Raw genomic sequence first — 26,339 nt, 5'->3', positions numbered from 1 at the left:
GACAATATTGTACACAATGTCTGGAACATGATACTCTGCAGTTTTTAAGGGAACTGTCTATCAGCCAGTCAAGGTCCAACATGCATTGGCCTGGTACATTTGGATATCTAGAAGCTCATGAATCTCTGCAACTCTGTATCTAGATCGTTAGAAATATTTAAGGTGCAGGTAGTTAAAATTGTGCAAGATCAGGGGATTGAGGGCTGTAGCAATCTGAAACAAAGGAGGATCTGAGAGCAGGCTAGATCTGCCTTGTTTATATTGAATGTTAGGGCAAGCTTGAGTGGCCAGTTTGTCTTCCCCTCCTATATTCTTGCCTTGTTGCGACAAGCTGGAGGTCAGGTGTCAATGTACCTGACTGTGTGCTCTGCAGCTGGACGCTATACACGTCATGTTCTCAGTGTTGTCTTTTACTTGCACAGTTCGGTTACTTTTGCATGTTCGTTGTTTGTCAGTCTTTGCTTATCTTATTTATTGAGATGCAGTGTGGAATATGCCCTTCCGGCTCTTCAGTGCATGCCACCCGATAACCGCTGATTTAGTCCTGGCCTAATCAGCGGAAAATTTACGATGATTAATTAACCTGTCAAACAGTAACTCTTTGGACTGTGGGAGGAAACCAGAGCACCACAGAAAAGCGACACAGTCACGGGAAGAATGTACAGACTCCATGGATTTTTAAAATATAAATTCTATTGAATTTTTGGAAAAATTTCCTTATAAAAGCCTGCAGAAAATGAATCTCAAGATAGTATATGAGAGCAACACACATCAAAGTTGCTGGTGAACGCAGCAGGCCAGGCAGCATCTCTAGGAAGAGGTACAGGACTGACGAAGGGTCTCGGCCTGAAACCTCGACTGTACCTCTTCCTAAAGATGCTGCCTGGCCTGCTGCGTTCACCAGCAACTTTGATGTGTGTTGCTTGAATTTCCAGCATCTGCAGAATTTCTCGTGTTTGCGATTGTATATGGAAACTTTGAACTTATCATTCAAATGTAGAGTTGCGGACAGAGGTGAGTACTTGAGTTATTTTACTGTCATGTTTATTAAGAATTTTAAAATATATTAATGCTTTTTATTTGGTTGATATTTTTATATTGTTTATTTGTTTCAATTAATTAAATCTATTTGAATAGTATTGAAATATCTATTGACAATTGGCAACAATTAAGAATACTTCAAGAGCCTGTGATTGCAGCAAATTATCAAAGACCAACAGGGTGTTCTGGGAGTGCAGCCGCAGGCTGGGCTGTAGAGGCCTCAACACACATAAGGTGAGGTCCACTTCACTTCGACGGTAACACCTAGAACTGCAGAACCAGTTCACACAGCGCTCTACATCTTTGCTTGGCAGGGACTGTCTACAGCAAGTCTGATCTGAATTTGTAGCTGCAAAGTGGTTATACTGCAGCTGTCTCTGATTCTGCGGTTTCTGTAACCTGTTCAGCTTGAAAATGTCACTGATTTATCAGAAGTCAGCTGAAAGATAAGAGCTTAATTTCATCTTGAACTAACAAGCAGCGAATTACAACTGTATCGACTATAGAGGTGACACCATGTTGGCGTAGCAGTTAGTATAATGCTATTACAGTTTACGGTATCAAGGTTTGGAGTTAATTTCCAATGTCATCTGTAAGGAGTCTGTATGTCCTCCCTCTGGAGTGCGTGGGATTTTTCTGAGTGCTCCTGTTTCCTCCCTCAGTCCAAAGACATACATGCACCAGATAGTAGATTAGCTAGTTGTCCTGCAAGGGTTAAATCAGTGGGTTGCTGGGTGGGGTGGCTCAAAGGGCCAGAAAAGCCTATTCCGTGCTCAATAAATTAATAACATCAAATAAAATAAAAAATACAGCAACAAGTCATTGAGAGTTCAAGCTGGAAATGTTGGGAATGATCCCAGGGGAAATGAGTCATAACTAAAAATATTCATTCATTTTCTTTCACTCTGAAAAATGCCAGATGGTTGCTGTTGTTTCTTCTGCAGTGTGTGTGTTTGTAGAGCTTTGAAGAGTTCGTTCTCGAAATCGCTCAGTGTTGGAAAATGCAGCTTGGGTCACTGATTCCTGCTGGAGCAGTAAAATGTTTACTTGAGATTTTACTGTGTCCAAGCTTGATAGAATACAAGAGGTTAGGTTTTGCCTGCTGCAGAATTTGCCGAAAACAGCTAATAAAAAGAAAGCAGCAAATAATTTGCTAGTGCAACTCCAGGGGTCAAACAGCATCCGTGCAGTCCTTCCCACAGATTGTTACTCTGTATTCCAGCATCCACAGTCCCTTGTGTTTCCTAACAAGCAAAAAGCCCTTCCCTTCATGTGGATATGGAGGGAATTTTACTGGGAATTGAGACAGGCAGAGCCAAGGAGGGTCAGGGTGGAGGAATCAAAACTTTAAGAATTAGATGAGGGCTTTGGGAAGAAGAATGAGAGTGTTGATGGCCAGTTAAGAAGGAGGAAGGGAAGGTTGTGGGAATAGTATTAGATTGAAGTTGAAGATATATTTATTATTGAGATAGAGTGCAGAATAGGCCCTTCCAGCCCTTTGAGCTGCGCTGCCAAGCAACCCCTGATTCAACCCTAGCCTAATCATGGGACAACCTACGATGACCAATTAACCTACTACCGGGTAGAACTCCAGGCTACTAAAGGAAACCAAAGCACCAGAGAAAACTCTTGCCTTTCACAGGCAGACTTCTTTCAGATGACGTCAGAATTATACTCTGCCACTCCAAGCTATAATAGCATCTCGCTAACTACATTGCTACTGTGGCACCTAAGATCAAGGCTAGGGGGGACGTGGGAAAACAAGCACAGGGGATAATTTTTAACTTAAATTGGACCAGCTGAATTGGGTTCCCTGAGCCAGACTGGAGCCTGATCCTGTACAGCCCCTTTGACCTTTAAAGTTTATGGATGGCCTTCCTTGAAGAATAGGTGTCCTCTCATACACTGGAACTTAATTTTAAGTACTTCTGGATTATAATTCAAGCCAACAGATCAATAATCAAAGCTTATGACCTGAGTCCACTCATTTACGTTTTGTGTTGTTATTCCCCAAACATGGCTTGTCGAAGAGAGATCAGCTACAACCTTACTGAATTACTTTCTTATTAGGCGTTGGGGAGGTGGTGACCCTGGTGTATCCAATCAGAAGTCTCCTACCACTATCCTCCTGACACCCGATGGGAAGTACCACAGTTTTGGTTATGCAGCCAGAGACTTTTACCACGATCTGGATCCGAATGATTCAAAACAATGGCTCTACTTTGAGAAATTCAAAATGAAGCTCCATACAACCAGTGTAAGTTTGTTAACTTCACTTCAATCAGTTTGAGTCAAGCCGAGTTTATTGTTGTGTGCGCAAGTAAGGTGAGATACAGGTACTGTGAGAACATTGTCTACTGCAGCATTATAGGCACATATAGGTTATAATTTAATGTATAATTTTGCTTTATTACTGATGCATTATCCTTTAAAGGTTGAAATTATTATTCTTTTAGACTCCTGTTGTTTGGACAGATGTGCAGTATCATAGATAACTGCTAATAGTTGGTAATGGTCTCCTTTCCTACTGAAGGCATGGGGTAATGATCTTCTTCACTACTGAAGGCATGAAGTCCCTTGTGTCTCTTGTACCATGGTTCCACAAGTGAAGATATCTCTCCATTATCTGGCCAAACTGGAAGTTCAGTACAGTTAGTCTCAGCCAGATAGCCAATTTGCCTGGTACATGGTATTGAGTGATATGGAAGTATGGTTATAAATAGAGTCAAATCTCTGCAGCAATAATCTTACCGAAACCTGGAAAAGACTCAAGATGTTGGATGGGCACTCTAGTCCCTCGTTTCTCTCTACAAGATAACTATATATTTTTTGTAAACTGAATATCTTTATAAAAGTAAGAAAATTGGCCAAACCCCCCAGCTTCAGTAGGGTAGTCTCACAACTATTTGAATTTTGCTCTCTGATGCTGTCAAATGGGCTGAAACCCAAACCTAATATTTGATGTACGGTATAATATCACTAGACTCCAAAAACAGGAAGCAAAATGCTAATCTCAGCCAACTGGCCAGGGCTCAGTATAGTGCTTGCCTCTCAAAGATAAAAAATTCCAGTCAAAATAAATTAGCTTCTTGTTTCCATGCAGGTTGGTAATTAAAATCTGGATAGTTTAAAAAAAATCTCTAGGTTTAAACCAAATTTTGCCATTTTGTGTTGAGACATTTTGCACATACTGTCTGTAATCTGGCATGGACCATACAAGTCTATAGAGCCTTACATTTACACCAGAACAGCTTTAAATTAAAGGGCAAAACATATCTTTGATGATGATAAATTGACATCTTTACTTGAGACTTATTTCTGGGCAAATTGGACTCAAAGAAAATCTAAGTCCTTGACTGATTTAAAAATAACCTATTTACCATACCAGTAAGTCTTCCAGTTCTGTGCTGAAGCTTAATATAATGGTAGACAACCTGTCATCTTTTCCATGGTTGTAATTAGGGAGGAGATGACCTTTCAGATCAAAGATATTCCCCAGTGGTTTGGTTGATCCAGCTTATTTTCCAAATTACTGCAAGCTAAAATGAGTCCCTTTGAAAGATTTCTATTCAAGTATTAGAGTTTACATTTTGTTTTGTATTATAATGGTGCTGGCCATATTAAACTTCTGGAACAGTTTTCTGCAAAAGTTGTCATAGTATCAAAAATAATTTTTGAATGCTTGCTTAAATCAAATATAACCTGAACACAATGAAGTCCTAATGTGGATAAGAATGACGGAGGAGGTGGGATGGTGGTAGGGACTAGCTCCAACTCTGTTAAAAAAAATATTTTTTTTGAAATGGATCAAATCGTTCCATGTAGTTCATTGTGTAACCCAGATGCCATAGCAACCACGCACTCATCATGAATTTCTTTGAGATAGCCACTTGACATCCTACCTCATTTTGGGAAAACCATGACAATTTTCAGTTTGTTGCCACCTTTGAACATAAAGGGAGAGGACAGATTTAAGAGATGAACAGTTTGACCCCCAATTTCCAATGAAAAATTGGACCGAAGAGAAGGCCATAATGGGTTTATAGTCAGGGAGTGAGGCACAGAGCTATTCAACATTGAAACTCTGTTCAATTGTTCAAAGTTCAAATTTCAAAATACATTTATTATCAAACCGTGTACAACCCTGAGAATCATCTTCTAGCAAGCAGCCGCAAAACAAAACGCGCTAGAGTTCATGAAAACCCCCACACACACCACAAAGTCAGTCATACGGCCAAATTGTGAAAAATGAAAGAACAAATCATGCAAGCAATAAAAATGTGAACAAATAATGCTGCTACTGTAGTCGATGTTTTCCCCACTAATCGTGGGGCTTGTGCATGGTTAGGTATGATTACTTCGTATTTATATTCATTAAACTGTTATGCTCCGTGTATCTGTATATGAACATGCTCTGATGCTATTCAACAGACAAATCATGTGACTTGTCTTTTTTGTGTGGGGACCTTATCCTGTATAACCATAACTCAAGAATCGTTCAGCTTCAACATTAAATGAACAGATATTTAGATCATAAGATATTTAGGGCAGAGATAGATAGGTTCTTGATTAGCCAGGGCATCAAAAGGTATTAGGTGAAAGCAGGGGAGTGGGGATGACTGGAAGAATTGGATCAGCCCATGATTGAATGGCAGAGCAGACTCGATGGGCCAAATGGCCTATTTCTGCTCCTATATCTTATGGTGTTAAGACATAGGAGTAGAATTTGGCCATTTGGCCCATCAAATCTGCACCGCCATTCAATCATAGCTGATCCTTTTTTCTCTTCCTCAACCCCATTTCCTGGCCTTCTCCCCGTAACCTTTGATGCCATGTCCAATCAAGAACTTATCAATCTCTGCCTTAATTACACCCAACAACCTGGCCTGCACCGATGCCTGTGGAAATGAATTCCACAAATTCACCACCCTCTGGCTAAAGAAATTTCTCCGCATCTCTGTTTTGAATGGACTCCCCTCTATCCTGAGGGTGTGTGCCCTCTTGTCCTAGACACTCCACCATGGTAAACATTCTTCCCATATCTACTCTGACTAGGCCTTCCAACATTCGAAAGGTTTCAATGAGTTCCCCCTCTTCAATCCTTCTAAATTCCAGCAATTACAGACCCAAAAACCATCAAATGTTCCTCGTATGGTAACCCTTTCATTTCTGAAAAGCAGAAAGCTATTGTGGATGTTGAAGGACAAGATGACATTCTGAGAAGCCAAAATGATGAGATATGTGGAAAAAGCAATACAGATAATGGAGATTAAGCAAGAAGCTTATGGCATACTGAGAAATCTTGTAGCACTCAACAAATGATGACATGCCTAAAAACATTGTACAGAAACTGGGATATTAATTTAACATAACCATTAAAAATAGCCGAAAGCTGTAAGTTTGGAACAAAGAGACAATAGGGGTATGATTCAAATAAGACCATAAGATATAGTAGCAAAATTAGGCCATTCAGCCCAAGTTTGCTCCACCATTCCATCATGGCTGATTTATCATCTCAACCTTGTTCCCTTGCCTTCTCCCTGTAACCTTTGGCACCCTGACTAATCAGAAACCTATCAACCTCCACGTAAAATATACTCAATGACTTGGCCTTCACAGCCATTTATGACAATGAATTCCACAGACTTAGTATCCTCTGGCTAAAGAAATTCCTCCTCAATTCTGTTCTAACTGGATGTTTCTCTATTCTGAGGGTCTATCCTCTGGTCTAGAGTCCCCAACTCTTAGGAAACATCCTCTCTACATCCACTCTATCTAGGCCTTAACATATTCGATATGTTTCAATGAGATGCCCCCCCCCCCATTCTTCTAAACTCCAGTGGGTACAGGCCCGGAACCATTCTCATGAATTCTCTGGACCCTCTCCAATGCCAGTATATCCATTCTGAGGATATTGATTCATTAAGGGACATTTTTCATTGCATTCTTTCCCTCAACTACCCAATTCCATTCTTAATTATCGGGTCTATGCTTCATCCTTATCCATTTTGCTTATCATTTTTGAAATATTTAATTCCAAACCTTGGCTACTCTGCAGCCTTACCTATTAATTTTTATTTGTGTTATTAGCTCATCTGTCTTCTCCTTTGCTTAATTTCCAGTACAAAAAGCAAAGGCATCCTGCTGCTACTCGAGGAAGAGGATGGGAAGCATTATGTAGTTCTAAACCTAGCAAGCACCAGCTTCTAAACTTGGACCAAACCTTGGGTTTAAAATTTAGACTGGAGCCAAGGGATTTTTGTCTAGTGAATTCCCTTGGGTTTGTAAGTCTTCAGTTGGCCTTCAATCAATAAAGTTTTGAGTTTGATTCAAAGACGATAAAAGACAGCCATTCAGCCCAAATCTTATAGTGCATGGAACTGAACAAATATGCTCAGAATGAGCTGAAAAATGCACAATTTTCCAGAAAGATGAAAATTTATGGAGTTAGTTTCCACTAATATAATCTTGAAGCTGTACAGTGTCAACCTAAATGTTTCCAGCGCAATTCTCACGTGTATCAGGTAAAGCATGGAAAAAGTTTTCATAGTCATAGCCATTGTCATACTTTATTGATCCCGAGGGAAATTGGGTTTCGTTACAGTTGCACCAACCAAGAATAGAGTATAAATATAGCAATATAAAACCATAAAAAAATTAAATAGTAATATGTAAATTATGCCAGGAAATAAGTCCAGGACCAGCCTATTGGCTCAGGGTGTCTGACCCTCCAAGGGAGGAGTTGTAAAATTTGATGGCCACAGGCAGGAATGACTTCCTATGACGCTCAGTGTTGCATCTCGGTGGAATGAGTCTCTGAATGTACTCCTGTGCCCAACCAGTACATTATGTAGTGGATGGGAGACATTGACCAAGATGGCATGCAACTTGGACAGCACTCTCTTTTCAGACACCACCGTCAGAGAGTCCAGTTCCATCCCCACAAGATCACTGGCCTTACGAATGAGTTTGTTGATTCTGTTGGTGTCTGCTACCCTCAGCCTGCTGCCCCAGCACACAACAGCAAGCATGATAGCACTGGCCACCACAGACTCGTAGAACATCTGCAGCATCGTCTGGCAGATGTTAAAGGACCTCAGTCTCCTCAGGAAATAGAGACGGCTCTAACCCTTCTTGTAGACAGCCTCAGTGTTCTTTGACCAGTCCAGTTTATTGTCAATTCGTATCCCCAGGTATTTGTAATCCTCCACCATGTCCACACTGACCCCCTGGATGGAAACAGGGGTCACCAGTACCTTAGCTCTCCTCAGGTCCACCACCAGCTCCTTAGTCTTTTCACATTAAGCTGCAGATAATTCTGCTCACACCATGTGACAAAGTTTCCTACCATAGCCCTGTACTCAGCCTCATCTCCCTTGCTGAAGCATCCAACTATGGCAGAGTCATCAGAAAACTTCTGAAGATGACAAGGCTCTGTGCAGTAGTTGAAGTCTGAGGTGTAAATGGTGAAGAGAAAGGGAGACAAGACAGCCCCCTGTGGAGCCCCAGTGCTGCTGATCACTCTGTCTGACACACACTGTTGCAAGCATGGAAAAAATTTTATTACCTTGTTGGCATAGGTCATTCACATTAGGTGTGCCCAGATTGGCCTCATCAGTAAACTCAAAACCTATAAAACCAAAGTAGAAGTAAACTACCCTCAATTGCAAAGCTCTGCGAAAGATGAAGAGTGCCAAAAAGAAAGAAAATTAAGCCCCTAATGGATTTCAAAGCAGATAAAATCAATTCTAAAATCTTACTGTTCCACCTTTATCTATCAAAATATGAGTGGCATCCTTTTTATAAGCTGCTGAGACACTCACCTAACTCAATTAGAAGTGTAACAGATACCTGTACACGTTTCCTCCTCGGAATTCATTAATGCCAGGGTGGCATTTAATTGCTGGCTGACCATGTCATTGCAGCTCATTCCATGGAGCAAAAATGGAGCAAGATCTATTACAGACATGCAATGCATTCTTTCAGATCTCTCTCTAATTGTTGAAGATAGAAAATTGCCCTTAAAGCTTTTTGAATACTTTGCACAGGTTAGTGTTGAGTGTAACCCTTGTAGAACTGTTGATACACTTTATATAAGGTCTTAGAAATCTAATTCTTAAGAGCTGTGCTGAAATGTCGCAGAGTGAAAGTAGCACTCAAAAAGATTTCAGTAGTGATTTGATCATAGGGACAGTAAGTTACTTTTAAGAAATTGCTTTTAAGCAGCCTGCTTTTAAATAGATTGTCCTATGTGTGACTAGTGTTATAACTCTGTGAAAGTGTGGACAATTGTTACTGTATCAAACTAACGGTGAGTGGTGCATTTATTTCTTTTTCTGTCATCTAGGATCTCACAATTGATACAGAACTGGAAGCTACCAATGGGAAAAAGGTCAAAGCTATTGAAATTTTTGCTTTTGCACTAATGTTCTTCAAAGACCATGCCTTACAGGTGTGTTGGAAGTAACAAAGGGCATATATAAAATGGTTTCATTTTAACTGTGACATTCATGAGATGTTTTTAATGGAAGTTCGCTTGTCACATATATTTTAAAGTTTGTGCTGTTCAGTGCTATACGGGAGGATACTGGTAAACCACTTTCAAGCTCAAGTTTGTCATTCATCCGTACACATGAATGCCGCTAATTGAAACAAAATTCCTGCAGACCAAGTTGCATAACACAGTATATATACTCACAAACGTAACTCATAAAGTCATATTATCAAATAAATTAACAAACAATAAGGTGCATTGCAATACAAGTTAAAGAGGAAACAGTATAACGCTACTGGCTCTTCATACGTCATAAGACCTGGGTGGTGGCAGGGACTTCAGTAGGCTTATATCCTGGGGGGAAGAAGCTATTTCCCATCCAAACAGTTCTTGTCCGAATGCTATGGTGCCTCCAGCCTGATGGTGGGGTGGGGGGAAGGAGAGGTAATTGTTGGGTGGATGGGAGCGTTCACCAGCAATGCTAAGACCCATATGTACACAGCACTCCTGATAAATATCTCTGATGGGTGGAAGGGAGACCCCAATGATCCCCTCAGCAGCCCTCACAATCCTTTGTAAGGACTTGCAATCAGATGCCTTACAATTTCCGTCCCAGACGGTGATGCAGCTGGTCAGCAACAGATCACAACAGTTTTAAAGCTTGATGTATCAGACAAAGAGATTTAGCAGTTCTTATGACTTCACTGAACATCTAAGAAATCTGACACCTTCCGTGAAAAAGTGCTTTCTTTCCAATTTGTGCAGTGATTTTTAGTTCTGAATAGATTCCCATAATGTTACTCTTATTAGTAAAGCCTGGGTTCAGATTTCATGGTTTCAGTAGGCTCACCAACCCTTACAAATAACTATTTCTTCACTCTTTCATCTTCAGAATTCTATTTCCCAGTAATTATCCCCACATAGCCAGTTGCCAAATGAAATGGATTCAAGATCAGAAGGCAAAATCTGTGTTTCAAATTTCTGGAGCTGATAGTATGTTAAAATACATCTATCCAGTATTTGCAAACTAATTCATCAGTAAGATTAAACTTGTCATGTAAAAATTGTAAGCATCAAGTCCAAGTTCATGATCATTGTCATTCAACTGTACACATGTACACTGGCAAACAAGACAATGTTCCTCCAGACCAAGGTGCACAACACAGTCCATATAACTCACATGCATAACACATAAAGTAATATTACCACAAATAAGTTAACAAATCATGAAGTTCATACACAATTTAAAAGGTAAACAGTATAACGCCACTGGTGCTTCATTCATGCTGAGACCTGTGTGGTGGTAGGGAGCTCAGAAATCTAATGACCTGGGGAAGAAGCTGTTGCTCATCCTAACAGGTCTTGTCATAATGCCACGATACGTCCTGCCTGATGGTAGGGAGTCAAAGAGATTGTTGGGCGGGTGGGAGGGATTATTGACAATGCTAACATCCCCGGGTATATAGCATTCCTGATAAATATCCCTGATGGATGGAAGAGAGACCCTGATGATCGCCTTAGCAGTCCACACAGCTGATGAATCCAAAGGAGCGGCAGAGATGGATACATCTGGTAATATTTAAAACAGGTAAGTTGTGCAATTTTCAAGCAAACAGAGAACAGGAAAGCTGTCACTGATGTCATTCTATTTTCAGGAGCTGAGTGACCAAGCTGGTTCACAATTTGACAACTCGGAAGTCAGATGGGTCATTACCGTGCCAGCAATATGGAAGCAACCTGCAAAACAATTCATGAGACATGCAGCCTACAAAGTAAGTTAGATATGTATGCAGCAAGCCTCAAGGGATAAGATCCAAGGCCCTTCATTGGTTGGGTCGGCAACGAATGTTGTGTCCTAGCTGGCAAGTCAGGGCAGAACAATATGAAGAGCAAGTTGTTGCCAATGCAGCAGCCTCTCCCTCTCCCCTCAGCAAAGGAATGGCAGAGACCGATACAGTCTGGTATCAGTGGCATCACAGGAGTTGCCAGTCAGTGCTGAACTCAACGTAGGACTGCCTTAGGGACTCCAGCTCTGCATCTTTCCTCAGGGTTTCCTCCCAAAGCCTTCCCCATGAGTGGGTATAGCTGCAAAGCGGCAGAGGTTTGAGATCAGAGTTTTCCTTCTCCTAGATGTAGTGCCAACCACAGCTGATGAGCCCCATCTGCCTAAAGTGACTGGTTTTAAGGTGGCAGCAACCCGCTTTTACTCCTTCTCCTGTCAATAGAAATGGTTCCACTAAGTTCCATGAGTAACTAAGCCACACATTAAAAGCCAGGAGCTGGACTTGATTGTCAGGAACTATTTGAGATGCACTCCATTGGGGAACACTTAACAGCCAGTAGGAACTTATCTCTACTAGCAACCCTGGCTTTGGCAGTCTAAAGGGACCAAAGGTTAAGATCACAAATAATCCAATAACACTCAGGTAAGTATTACAGCTTAGGTAAGTATTGTAGGTTTCCAAAGCAATGGGTGGGCTGCATTTGGAGTATTACTGGTTGTCAGACTATTGGTAGGATGTGAATGTGCTGGTGTAAGTGCAAAGGTGAGTCACCAGGATGTTGTCTGGATTGTTAATCTTTAACTATGGGGAGAAATTGGACAGGCAGATTTTGATTTCCTTTGTGCAAAGAAGGCTAAGTGGTGACCTGATGTAATGATATCTACGAAAGGCGAAGTTATACCTGCAGCCCTCATAAACGTACTCTATGTACTTCGGTTTCCACCCACATTCCAAAGACATACGGTTAGGGTTGGTAAGTTCAGGGCATGTCGTGTTGGCACCTGAAGCATGGACTGCCCAGCACAATCCTCGCTAATTTGATGTGACACACTTCACTGTAGGTTTCAATATTCGTGTGACAATAAAGCCAACCTTTTTCTTTAAAAATATAATAGCCAAAATCATTTTCCAATATTAGGGCCGTGTGGGGGACATCAAAAACAAGAGGGCAGAGATTTAAGCTGAGAGGTAGATGTTTTAAAGGGAACCTGAGGGGCAAATTTTTAAGCAAAGTGTGGTTGATACCTGGAATACACTGACAGAGTAATCGTCAGAATGAGGTGAGGTAAAGTACTCCATTGAAAAGGCATTTAAACAGGCACAAATAGGCAATGTGTGGAAGAATACGGTTCTATTGCAGGTAGGTACTGTAGTTTTAAAGTGTAATGGCAAAGTGTTCATTATGGGCTTATAGAAAGAGAGGCCTGTTTTTGAGCTGGAAGGAGTCATTTGACTGATCAAACTACTGACTCTACCAATCTGATTAGGCCCATGTGCGAGTTTATTCTCTGTAGTCATGGCCTACATTTTTTTTCCCTGCAAATTAAGAGATTTTCAGGAAAACTTGTCATGTTTCTGTTGGTAGTTCACCTGGTTTTAAGTAGATTTTGCTCTGTAGATCAAGCTAAACCTGTGGATAGGCTGACAAACTTTGCTCTGCAGAATACTAGATTAAAAGGTGATTTGATAGAGCTGTACATGATAACGAAAGGGATAAATGGATAGCCAGAGACTTTTTCTCAGGGCAGAAAAGGCTAATGTGATGGGTCATAATTTTAAAACGATTGAAGAAAAGTATAGAGGGAATGTCAGAGATGAGTCTTTTTACACAGAGAATAGTGGGTGTGTGGAACACCCTGCCAGGGGTGATGCTAGAGGCAGATACATTATAGACATTTAAGAATTTTTTCGATAGGTACATGGATGACTGAAAAGTGGAGAGCTATGTAAGAGGGAAGGGTTAGATTGATCGTGATGTAGGTTAAAAGGTTGGTCCACCATTGTGGACTGAAAGGCATATAGTGTGCTGTAAGCTTGTATGCTCTATAAGGCTGGTCTGATTGGTAATTGGTAGTAGGTCCTGAAGACAGGGCCTCAGTTTGAAATATTTATTAATTTCCGTAGATGCTGCCTGACCTGCTGAGTTCTTTCAATACTTTACGTGTGTTGCTCTGGATTTCCAGCAACTGCAGAGATTTGTGCATATATGAGAAACCGAAGGAAAAATGATTGAGGGTGAGGACCATCTCAACCAGATGTAGGAGGGTGGTGCTGGAGGGGGATTGGTTGGTTCTTTTCTTACGAACGAAGCAGAGAGCTTGCGGCATTCCTGATGGGGGACTGAAGTGTACGACTGATCATGGTAAAAATGAGACTGAGAGGGCCAAGGAATTGAAAGTTACTGATGAAATGGTCTCCCTTTCTCCAATGGTCCCCTCTCCTTTCCTATCAGATTCCTCTTCTCCAGCCCTTTATGTCTCCCACGCACTTGGCTTCACCTATTATCTTCTGGTTTGTTCTCCTTCCCCTCCCCTTACTTTTCTATTCTGGCATCTTCCCCCTTACTTCCCAGTCCTGATGAGGGGTCTCAACCCGAAATGTTGAGTCTTTGTTTATTCATTTCCATAGATGCTGCCCAATCTGCTTAGTTCCTCCAGCATTTTGTGTGTTACTTTAGATTTCCAGCATCTGCAGACTTTTTTATGTTTGTGATTTATGATTGTCACATGTTCTGAGACACAATGCCTTTTCGTTTCCATGCAATCAGATAATTTTGGAACATGAATACATTGAGACAGTGCAAGGGAAAAGCAGCGAATACTGTTACAGAGATAATTCAGTGCAGATACGCTGAAAGGTGACTAGTGGTGTTCCACAGGGGTCTGTGTTGTGTCCGATTCTTTTTGCATTATGTGCCAATGATTTGGATGATGGAATTGATGGCTTTCTTGTAAAGTTTGCAGACAATCTGAAGACAGGAGGAGGGGCAGGTAGTTTTGAGGAAATAGAGAGGCTACAGAAGGGCTTAGACAGAATAGGATAATGGGCAAAGAAGTGGCAGCTGGAATACTGTGTCAGGAAGTGTATGTTCATGCACTTTGGTAGAAGAAATGAAAGGGTTGACTATTTTCTAAATAGAGAGAAAACACAAAAATCTGAGGCTGGGGTTTTGGGAGAAGGCCAGGAAGTGGGGCTGAGGAGGAGGTAGAAAGGGTCAGCCATGATTGAATGTTAGAGCAGACTTGAATGGTGGAGCAGACTGGATGGGCCAAAAGGCCTAATTCTGCTCCTATGTCTTCTGGTTTTCTGGGAGTCCTTGTGCAGGATAAGGTTAATTTGCAATTTGCATCTGTGGTGAGGAAGGCAAATGCAATGTTAGCATTCATTTCAAGAGGACTGGAATATAAAAGCAAGGATGTAATACTGAGAATTTATAAAGCACTGGTAAGGCCTCACTTGGAGTATTGTGAGCAGTTTTTGCTCTTCTTATGTTAGAAAGGATGTACTGAAACTAGAGAGGGTTTAAAGGAGGTTCACGAAAATGATTCCAGGATTAAACAGCTTGTCATATGAAGGGCGTCTGAAGACTCTGGGCCTGTATTCACTGGAATTCAGAAGAATGAGGGGTGACCTAATTGCAACCTATTGAATGGTGAAAGACTCGATAGAGTAGATATGGAGAGGATGTTTCCTACAGCCTCAGAATAGAGGGGCATCCTTTTAGAATGGAGATGAGGAGGAATTGCTTTAGCCAGAGAAGAGAGAACCTGTAAAATTCATTGCCACAGGCAGCTGTGTAGGCCAAGTCTTTATATATATATTTAAGGCCAGTCATTGATAGATTCTTGATTGGTCAGGGCATGAAGAGATATGGGGAGAAGGCAGGAGATTGGGGCAGAGAGGAAAAATGGATCAGCCACGATGAAATAGCGGACCAGACTTGATGGGCCAAATGGCCTAATTCTGCTCCTATATCTTATGGTCTAAGGTACAAGGGCCATGACAAGGTAAACTGGGAGGCCAAGAGTTAATCTTTGTTCTGTAAGAGGTCCAGCCTATGATTTTTATGAATTGGTAATTGATTGGATTAATTAAAAGCTGTTCATTTTTTCTGCTAGATTTACACCCTTGTGATGACTGAAGCATTTTCCCTTTAATGAATTATGAAAGAAAGTGAAAATTTGTGAAAGAACAGATTGAAAAAGTGACACAGGTGCTGTTTAATATAACAACTGGTGAGTTGGCCTAACAAGAAAGAAAGCAAATTGAATAATTGTGACAGGAAATGGGACAGCTGAACAAAACCATTTGGGGACATTAACATGCCACTCATTATAGGTGGGCGTGCAGGTGACAAGAGTGCCAAAAAAGAGCTTAATTTTAACATAGGAGATTGGAATTTTGTATGTGAAGTATGAGAGATTTTATGCAATTACAGTTGGTTGAATCTTATTTGGAATACAAGGTTTAGTTTTGGGAATGTATTTTTCACTGCAGAAAATCAAGCAGTGGCTCACCAGATTAGGAACTGGAATGAAAAGTCCATACTACATTGGGAAGCAGCTGAATATTCCTTATAAAATTAAACAGTAAATACTGGACTACTCATCAGATCAGGAGCATCTGTGAGGAGAAAATCAGAGTTACTGGAAAGGTCCACCATCTGAGTCATTAGCACAGTGATTTAGAAAGAAAGCAGTAATTTATGGATCAGTGTGAATGCAAATCATCAAAACATCAACGTGAACATTGGCACAGATGCATACTGTGTCACTATAGAAAGAAGTGAGAATAATCAGTTTCAGGCAGGTAAAGTCAGCCAGTAGCACTTTAAATTGTGAACAAACTCCGAGAAGCCCTTGTGGACAATATGATGCAGGAAAAGTACAGTTCTCTATAAAGGGCAAAAGGCAAGGCTGCCAATTATTCTGACAGGTAGAGGCAGTGTGTGAGTCAAGAATTGATTGCGAATACAATATACAGTAGTCCAATTCAGTGCTCAGTTTCCATCAGACCTCGGCTGATATCAGCTCAGCAGTTTTTAAAAGGTGACATAGCAACGGGACAAAGATCCCCTCTGGTGCAAGAATAGTCTCTGCACTTATTATTGTTGTTGGGAGCATCACAACATGAACTGAGTGCTAATAGCTGCTTCTAAGTGTAACGCGCTGTTAATGTAATGGTTTTTTTTGTAATGTTCACTGCTGAAGTAACGGCTTCTCTGTAGCAGCAATGTTTGGGTTATGGCTGGAGATAACAGGACTGCGAATGCATGTTAGCCAATCAGGATTTTGTTGCTCTGTCTGCTGAATGTGGAAGCAGTTGATTTCGTGGGCTTTTACCAGGCGGGGGGGGGGAGAGAGGTGGGGGGGAGAGAGAGAGAGAGAGAGAGAGAGAGAGAGAGAGAGAGAGAAAGAAAGAAAAAAGATGCGAGTGGAGAGATTTGGTAGCCCGTTGGACAGGGTGGACTCGGAGCGAAGGTCCGAAGGGCAGCGACGACCGGAGGAAGTTGATGGGGACCGACTGGCCTATGAGTGAGCTGCAACTTTGTGCACAGACTGTTTACTAAGATTTGGGCTTTTTTTAATGTATATATTTCATTTCTCTACTAACCATATCGTCAAAGTAAGAGTTATAAAGCTTAATCGTTTAATCGCATATTGTGTACTGTTTGTTATTTCGGGGTACTCATTTGTAACAGGGGACACATCGCGCAGCATCCACCCAAACAAGATTTCTTAAGTTTGGCCAGGCAGGGGGTTATCACCCCCTATATTAAGCCACTGGGCGAAGCAAGTGTTACATAAGTATGGAGCTCAAGTAGTGACATGACATGGAGAGTGGCCATGAGAAGCCTAATGATTGTATGGAACCGACACACTGACCAACAGTGAAAGAAATTACACACACGGAGGTGGAAGGACCATTCCCGTGAGTTAGTGACCAAATACCAATACACAGTAAATATTGAGAATAGAGGATTCATTTTAATTATTTTTATTTTTATTTAGCGATGCAGCACAGGACGCACCCTCCCAGCCCAATGAGCAGCACCAGCCAGCAACCTACAAATTTAACTGTAGCTTAATTACAGGACAATTTACAATAACCAATTAACCTACTAGCCTGTACATCTTTGGACTGTGGGAGGAAACTGAAGCACCCGGAGGAAACCCTCAGGGTCACGAGGAGAACATGCAAGCTCCTGACAGACTGCCAGAATTGAACTCCAAACTCCGGGATGCTCCGAGCTGTAACAGTGTTGCACTACCAACTATGCTACTGTGGCGCCCTGTCATCACGAATACAAAATGAACAATGATATTTAAGCATGACCTCAATACTTAGAAAGAAGAAATAAGGGCAAATCATAACTTGGCATTGCCAGTAACCCAGCCTAGGTGTTGTTTGCCTTGTTGTGTGCTAATTACAGTGCATTCCGGATAATTGGGACACATTGGCACCTGTACATTTTGTTTCAATTAAGCAGATGCCCCAGTTAGTTGTAGTTTCACGGAAATAATTGAAAAGGCATAAAAAGACAAGCTACCATTTAACTACATAACAAATTATGTATTTAAATGAGATACAGAACAAATTAGAACATCACAGTACTGTAAAACTGTGTATTAGTTCCTAGTTGTTAACGATGGAGGAATTCATACAGTGGTTCGCTTGAGCTGCTTCTCCCTCCATCTCCCGCTGAAAAAGGATCTCAACCCACCTCAGTGTCCATCACAAAACCTCTCCCCCAATGTTCTCCAGAAACTTCTCCCAGTTCCACCATCCTGATTTGATGACACAACATTCCTAAGCGTCCCTTATCTTTAACGGTAACCCAAACTCTATCAGCAGAACACACTGCTTCTACAGAATACCATTACGTGAAATACTCCATGACATTAGCAATAAAATCTTTACCAGGCCTTTACACTAGTTGGAAGCTATTTGGCTACAGTCCCGTGTCCTAATTAACCAGTATAGTGTCCTAAAATAAATGAAGGAAATCCCAGTCATTTTCTCGACTAGTATTTGTTCTTTAAGATTTGTCCCAAATAAGTGGCTGTCCCAATTAATCGATGGCCCAATTAGCCATAATCCACTGTATTGTCAAATGAGGATTAAAAGGGTTAAATTTATGCAAAATAAAAATTGCAATAAAATCATTGCCCTAAGAAATCAACTATGTTTCCCTAATGACAGACCTGCCCACCCCACCATGTATTTCCCATATTCTCTGGTTTTATTTCAGATTTCTAACATCTGCAATATTTGTCATTTGGGCTAGAATAGGATCAACAGACTGAGTGACCTCTTGGGGATCCTAGGTTCTCCTGAGACCGGACTAATGTTTTCGATTTGCTTCACTTCTCTAGGCAGGTCTGGCATCACCCGATTGCCCGGAGCAGCTCATTATTGCGCTCGAGCCCGAGGCTGCCTCCATCTACTGCCGGAAACTCCGCCTTCATCAGATGATTGACCTCAGTACCAAGGAGGCTGTCAATGGGTATAACCCCACTGAAACACTTGCATCTGGAATAACACATGGTATCTGTATCTGTTTATTACTTTGAGGTGTCAGATTTTGAAACATTTCTTAATTCTAATGAAGCAATGTCATTATGGATAGAATATCGAAGATTCTTCACCACTGAGGTCTGTATTGTACTCATATGCACACCAGGATGATCAGGAACCACTCCCAGGAGATGAGCTGGCATTTGATATGTACTGATAATGCCACAGCACTCTAAATTAATCTACCTTCCGGTTTCTCCTGCATGGAACCATATATTCCAGGCGTTGGGAAGACGGAACCTGCAGGACATAGTTCAAAGTTCAAAGTAAATTTATTATCAAAGTACATATATGTCACCATATACCACCCTGAGATTTGGTTTCTTGCGGGCATTCACTTAAAAAACAAAATAATAATAATTAATAAATAGGCAATAAATATCAAAAACATGAGGTGAAGAGTCCTTCACAGTGAGTTCATAAGTTGTGGGAACAGTTCAACGATGGAGCAAGTGAACTTGGATGAAGTTATCCCCTCTGGTTCAAGAGCCTAATAGTCAAGGGTTAACCATTGTTACGGAACTGGTGATGTGGGTCCTGAGGCTCCTGTACCTCCTTCCTGATGGCGGCAGCAGGAAGAGAGCATGGTCTGGGTGGCAGGGGTCCTTGATGATGGATGCCATGTTCCTGTGACAGCCTCCATGTAGATGTGGTCAGTGGTGCGGGAGGGCTTTGTATTCACTATGTGGTGGAGCAGCAGTTAGTGCTGCTGCCAGTAGTCTCAGTTTCCATGCTGTTTGGGACTGTGTGTCTTCCCCAATGTCTTCCCAGTGTCCGTAGATGTTTTAGTTGGTAAGCTGATTGGCTTTTGTAAGCAAACCCTTGTATAGGTGGTTGGTAAATTGATTGACTATTTTACATTAACCACTGTGTAGCTGGGTGATGGAGAGATTAGGGATAATAGTGGGCATTAGGGTAGCAATTAAATTGGGGGGGTGGTGTAATATTAATGGGATGCATCTGTTTCTGCACATTATGCTGCTGGTGTCTAGGGCAACAATGAAGGTTCTCTCGGTTTTCTTTACTGTCAGTCACGGAAGTCCCAGGTTGAGACTCAGGAATACCATCGCACACGGATGTAGAGGGATTCTTCGTGCTCTTTCTATCACAGTTTTGTTTCACCAGTCAGAGTTGTTTGTTCTGAGCTGAACCCCCGAACCTGGAGGACATGTGGACCACTCTTGGTCTGGCCTCTACCCTTTGACCAGTTTGGCATGGGTGACCCCACCAAGAGCCAAAGCGCAAGGTCCTGATTCCAAGTGGCATAGCTCTCCAGGTCACTGAGGCATGCAAGCCTCCCAACCATGACAAGTTTGTGGTCCTCTTGGAGGATTGATGGGATGGCTACCATTAACTGGATGGACAAATGGCCTCTGAGTCTTAAGTGAATATGATATCAGTCTGAGAGGAGCAAGTCATCCCTTTGGTTGTCATTAAATGAGATCCCTTAATCAACATCACTCTATAAAAAAAACATGTTGTTATTATTTGATTTGGAAACTTTGTGAGCAAATTCACTGGCACATGTGATCTGCCATGGCTGTATCTAAACAGTTATTACACTGGCTGGATAGTCTATGGGTTTTCCCTAGGTGCTCTGTTTCTGTCCACATCCCAAAGATGTTTGGGTTGATCAACTATTGAGTTGCTGTATATCGCCATCGTGCGGACGGGTGGCAGGAGAATCAGTGGGGAGCTAATGGGGCGTCTGAGGAGGAAATAAGATTGTTCTGAGAGCTTGCATTGACCCAATGGGCCAAATGGCCACCTACAGCATATGAAAATAGAGAATATGAAATTATAAATAAACATAAAATTAAAAATAGCCTCATAAATAAGACAAATACCTTTGCAACCTTTCTCATGATTTAACAGTGACGATACTTCCCCTAATCCTCCAAGTCCAATCTCCATGGTTACCTCTTGGGAACGTACTTCTTGGAATGAGACCTCTTCCCAAATCACTCCACCCGCAAACAGCACTTTGGAGCTTCAAAATCCCAAATCCCTCTGCATCATCGTCAGGAAATGGGCACACTTCATGTTATGGCCTCCTCCCATGTTGACCCTGCCTGAGAGAAAGCCAAGCCAACCAATCCAGCTGATTTTCAGTTTAAACAAATATCATTTGAACTCCATAGCATACTTCAGGTTGATGACTTTTAACTTTTCTCATCGCAGATGTTTATTGAGCATTTCCGGCATTTTCTCTTTTTATTTAACTCTTCTGGGCTCAGTTGATTGTGAAACTATAGAAGTGATAAGGACTAAATTTGAAACTGGAAATTTTTTCTTAGTAACAAACCGTACAATTTTGGCATTCCTTGGAAGTCATCTCACATTAACACAGGACACACTGTGAGCCTAACTACATCACCGGTACCTGTGCTAATTTCTCATTCTGCTAAGACTTCCACTGAGCCCCTCAATCTGAATTATTAAAAAAGCATCCCCCCCCCCCGTCCTGTGGAGCGCACACAAAATACTGAAGGAGTTCAGCAGGTCAGGATGAGACCTTCTTCAGGACTGAGAAGGAATGAGGAAGATGTCGGATTAAAAAGGTGAGGGGAGGGGAAAGAGGCGAGCTGAAAGGGGATAGGTGAATCCAGGGGTGGGAAAGATGAAGAGCTGGAGTAGAAGGAATCTGACAGGAGAGGAGAATGGACCATAGGAGAAAGGGAAGGAGGAGGGGACCCTGGGGAAGCAACAGGCAGCTGAGAAGAGGTAAAAGGTCAGAGTGGGGAATAGAAGAATGGGTGGGGGAGAATTTGTTTACCAGAAAGAGAAATCGATAATCGGGTTGGAGGCTACCCAGACAGAATATAAAGTGTTGCTCCTCCACCCTGAGGTTACCAAGGTGAGGCCATGGACTGACATGTCGGAATGGGTATGGGAGTCAGAACACCCTGCAGACTTTCATCAGATGGATATCCCGGAATATCAGAAGACAATTATCCTCAATACTTTGGGAGGGCTGTGTTTAAGCTGTAAGGCTTTGTCAGTTCTTTTCCAATAAGAAAACAATTGCTTCTGGATATCACTGAGTTTGTGATCACTTTGGTAATAGTGTGCACTTCAGTGCACACAATTAAATCAGGTTACAAGCTCCAGACCAATTTTCTTATAATGTTATGCTTAATTTCCCAAATACCATCTGTTGCTATTCATGCCGAGCTCCTTTCATAGCTGCGTTCAGTGTATCAACACAAGAGGATATGCTGAAGCTGAAAACTCTGCAGTAACACGCATAAAATCTGGAGGAACTCAACAGGCCAAGTGACATCTTTGGAAATTAATAAATAGTCGAAGTTTCAGGCCGAGGCTCTTCATTATGGCCGTGCAACGGTGTATTAATTTCCTTTACTGGCAATGTGTGAAGGAATTGAGCTGCATGGAAGTGTGGTTAGCACAATGCTTTACAATACTAGTAACCTGGGTTCAATTCAGGCTGCTGTCTACAAGGAATTTGTACGTTCTTCCGGTGACCACGTGGGTTTCCTCCGAGTGCTCCAGTTTCCTCCCACAGTCCAAAGACATTCTGTTGGGAGGTTAATAGATCTCTGTAAATTGTCCCGTGATTAGTTTAGGATTAGATCAGGGAATCATTGGACAGTGCGGCATGAAGTGCTGGGAAGGCCTGTTCCATGCTGCATCTCAATTAAATAAATAAAACATCACTGGTCTTGTTTGCTTTGTTTTAGATAACCAGCATCTAATCCATCATTCCTTTTCATTACCATTTCATTACTTGGTTAGATCTGTCTTCTCAGTTCCTAAGCAGTTCACCTGTGCTGTATACAGCTGCTTTCAGAGAATCAGTGCTGCTCCCGACTCAGTATCTAACCCATTGTGTGGGACTGGCATACCAAACTTTATCGCACAAACATAATGTAAAGCAGCATACGTATCTCCTCAATTCATAGCACACTATTTGTGAAGGAATTACCAAAGTATGGTGTTTTTATTTTTCTTCAAATTTCCTGTGATTTCCAACTTTATTAGTGAATAGTTTTCAGGCAAGTTCCACTGATCCACAGTCATGTAGAGAACGTTGCTAAGGAACAACATGTTCTTATTGTAGCTGGATGGTTATTTAACTTTGAAGGGTATATAATCTTGTTTTAAATGAATATAATTTTTTTCTGTGTAGGAATATGATAAAATATCTCTTAAGGCATTTTGCAAGTATTGTTTCTTTTTTTTTGAAGCTAAGAAACACCTAGAATTTTAAAGAAATATTGTCTTCATGAAAGTCACGTGTTATTTGAAATATCACAGAGTAAAGGGCTGTGATTTTCATTGGAATGACATTTTATTCAAATACCATGTACATCTTTAATGTGATTTATGCATGTACAGTATAACTCAGATAATCGACTAAGTAATCTTTTGGAAATCCTAATTCTTTGGCATCTGCTCACTAACAAGTCCAGAGAGTGAGCTTGGGCCAGGGTCAAAACTATGGGCTTAGTGTAGGATTAGCATCTGGATTGTGTGCTGGGTACATGACAGGGCTAAGGTCAGGAACATGGGTAAGTTTGTGGCCATGGCTAGAAGCTGAAGTATCTGATGGTCCAGCACTCCCAAACTCCAGAGTGTGCAATGCCAATGGAGTTTTACCGTACATTCTATCCTGAACAGCAGATGAGGAAATACTTTTTCATGAAGGTGATGATCCCAGAGATCTATCAGTCTTCCTGTATATGCTTCCTCTTCAACCCCACCCCCATCCTGCCAACATTTACCAATTGCTATGGCTGAAAATTGCTCAGAGGTCAGTTCTGGGTGGGTCTTGGCTTTTCAAGAATGGTTTCTATAATGTTTTAAAGGAAACCATGCCAGGCCACACATGTAAAAAGCAAGTGAGACATACTACAGGTAGAGGATGTTCCTGTGATTGCCAGTGGGTTGCAGAAAATGTTTGGTAGAACGACATCTGATTAAAACAGCGAGAGACGATACTGGATCTCTTATTAGGGAATGAGACATGACAGGTAACAGAAGTTTGTGTTGGGGAGCACTTCGTTTCTAGTGATCATGATGCCATTAGTTTTAAAATAATTATAGAGAAGGATGGGTCTGGGCCGCAGGTTAAGATTCTGAATTGGAGATAAGCCAATTTTGATGCTATCAGAAAGGATCTGGCAAGAGTAGATTGGGACAGCTTGTTTTCTGGCAAAGGTGTACTGTACTTGGGAAGTAGGAGGCTTTCAAAGGTGAAATTGTGAGAGTGCTGTCAGAATAAAAAGCAAGAATAACAGATTGAGGGAACCTTGGATTTAAGAGATATTGAGGCTCTGGTTGAGAAGGAGGAGGAGGTGCACAGCAGGTACAAGCTGGAAGGAACTAATGAGGTACTTGGGGAGTTCAAGAAATTCAAGAGAACACTTGAGAAGAAAATCAGGAGGGCTATAAGAAGGCAGGAGGTTGCTCCAGCAGACAAGGTGAAGGAGAGTCCTAAGGACTTCTTCAGATGTATTAAGAGCAAAAGACAAAACAGCTTCTCTGGAGATCAGGATAGTAATCTATGCGTGAGCTGAAAGAGATGGGGAGATCTCAAATGGATTATTCTTTTGCATCTCTATTTACTCATGAGATGAACACAGAACCTATAGAGATGAGGCAACACAGCCCTGAGTTCATGGACCATATACAGATTACAAAGGAGGAGGCATTTGATGTCTTGATGTAAATTAGGGTGGATAAATCCACAGGGCATGATAGGGTGTTCCCTCGGACCTTGTGGGAGACTCTTGCAGAAATTACAGTGGTCCTAGCAGAGATATTTGAAATGTCTTTAGTGACAGGTGTAGTGCCAGAAGATTGGAGGGTAGCTTAGGTTGTTTGTTGTTTAAAAAAGGCTCTAAAGGTAAACCAGGAAATTATTGGCCTATGCGCTTGACATCAGTAGTGGATAAGTTATTGGAAGGTATTCTAAGGGACAGATATACAAGTATTTGGATAGACAGGGACTGATTATGGATAGTCAACATAGCTTTGAGCATAATAGGTCATGTCTAACCAATCTTACAAAGTTTTTCAAGGAAGTTACCAGGACAGTTGATGAAGGCAAGTGGTAATTGTCTACATGGAATTTAGCAAGGCCTTTAACAAGGTCCCACATGTGAGCTTGGTCTAGAGGTTCAGTCATTTGGCATTCATGATAAGGTAATGAATTGGATTAGGCATTGGCTTTGTGGGAGAAGCCAGAGAGTGGTCATAGATGGTGCCCCTGTAAATGAAGACCTGTAGCTTGTGGTGTGCACAGGGATCTGTGCTGGGTCTGTTGTTGTTTGTCATCTATATCAACGATCTGGATTATAATATAGTAAACTAGATCAGCAAATTTGTGAATGACACCGAGATTGGGGGCATAGTGGACAGCAAGGAAGGCTATCAAATCATGCAGTGGGATCTGGACCAACTGGAAAATGGGCCAAAAAATGGCGGATGGAATTTAATGCAGACAAATGTGAGGTGTTGCACTTTGGTAGGACCAACCAGGGTAGGCCTTAGATGGTGTGCAGTAGAACAGAGGGACCTGAGAATACAGATCCATAGATCTTTGAAAGTGGTATTACAGATAGCTAGGGTCATAAGAAGAGCACTTGGCACATCGCCTTCATAAATCAAAGGTTTGAGTACAGACTTTGGGGTGTGAAATTGAAGTTGTATTAGACATTGGTGAGGCCTAATTTGGAGTATTTTGTGTAGTTCTGGTCACCTACCTACAGGAAGTATTTGAATAAATGTATTGCTATATTTATATCTATCTATCTATGATTGAAAGAAGGCAGAGAAAACTTACAAGGATTTTGCCAGGATTTGAGGACCTGAGTTATCGGGAAAGGTTGAATAGGTTAGGACTTTATTTCCCAGAGCTTAGGAGAATGAGGGGAGATTTGATAGAGGTATACAAAATCCTGAGGGATATAAATAAGGTAAATGTAAGTAGGCTTTTTCCACTGAGGTTGGGTGAGACTAGAATGAGAAGTCATGAGCTTAGGGTGAAAGATCAAACATTTAGGAAGAACATGGGGGGATCTTCTTTACTCAAAGAATTGTGAGAGTGTGGAGCAGGCTGCTGGTAGAAGTGATAGATGTGGCTTTAATTTCAAAATTAAAGAGAAATTTGGATAGGTACACATTTGGGAAGGGTAATGAGGGCTACGGTCCAGATACAGGTCGGTGAGACTAGGCAGATTAATAATTCAGCATGGAGTAGATGGGCCAAAGGGATATTTCTGTGATTCTCTATGACACTAATCAGTGCATTTCCCATCAAACAACACTTCTGGGATGACACTAGGACTCATTCCAGCATCACAGAATTTTTACAAAGATAATTCAATATGATTTTTTATTCTTCTAGTGACCTGGGGTTTCTCAATAGCAGACTACAGAAGAAACTATCTGCAAATCCTAAAAGGTCCATCAAGGAC

At 41.5% G+C, this 26,339-nt stretch overlaps 1 protein-coding gene across 2 annotated transcripts in view; it reads left to right on the top strand.

Annotated features, from left to right (window-relative positions):
• The window catches only part of hspa12a (heat shock protein 12A), a 109,640-nt gene that overhangs the window by 64,201 nt on the left and 19,100 nt on the right, over window positions 1-26,339 (top strand). For both annotated transcript variants that reach the window (XM_072239614.1, XM_072239613.1), the window contains exons 4-7: window positions 3,112-3,298; window positions 9,389-9,493; window positions 11,191-11,307; window positions 18,696-18,867. In XM_072239614.1, coding sequence (XP_072095715.1) covers window positions 3,112-3,298; window positions 9,389-9,493; window positions 11,191-11,307; window positions 18,696-18,867 — 581 coding nt within the window. The remainder of the gene's footprint in view (window positions 1-3,111; window positions 3,299-9,388; window positions 9,494-11,190; window positions 11,308-18,695; window positions 18,868-26,339) is intronic.

This window comes from Mobula birostris, chromosome 21 (assembly GCF_030028105.1).
Source record: "Mobula birostris isolate sMobBir1 chromosome 21, sMobBir1.hap1, whole genome shotgun sequence".
In the NCBI taxonomy this organism is placed as follows: domain Eukaryota; kingdom Metazoa; phylum Chordata; class Chondrichthyes; order Myliobatiformes; family Myliobatidae; genus Mobula; species Mobula birostris.
This window is presented reverse-complemented; position numbering and strand designations above follow the sequence as displayed.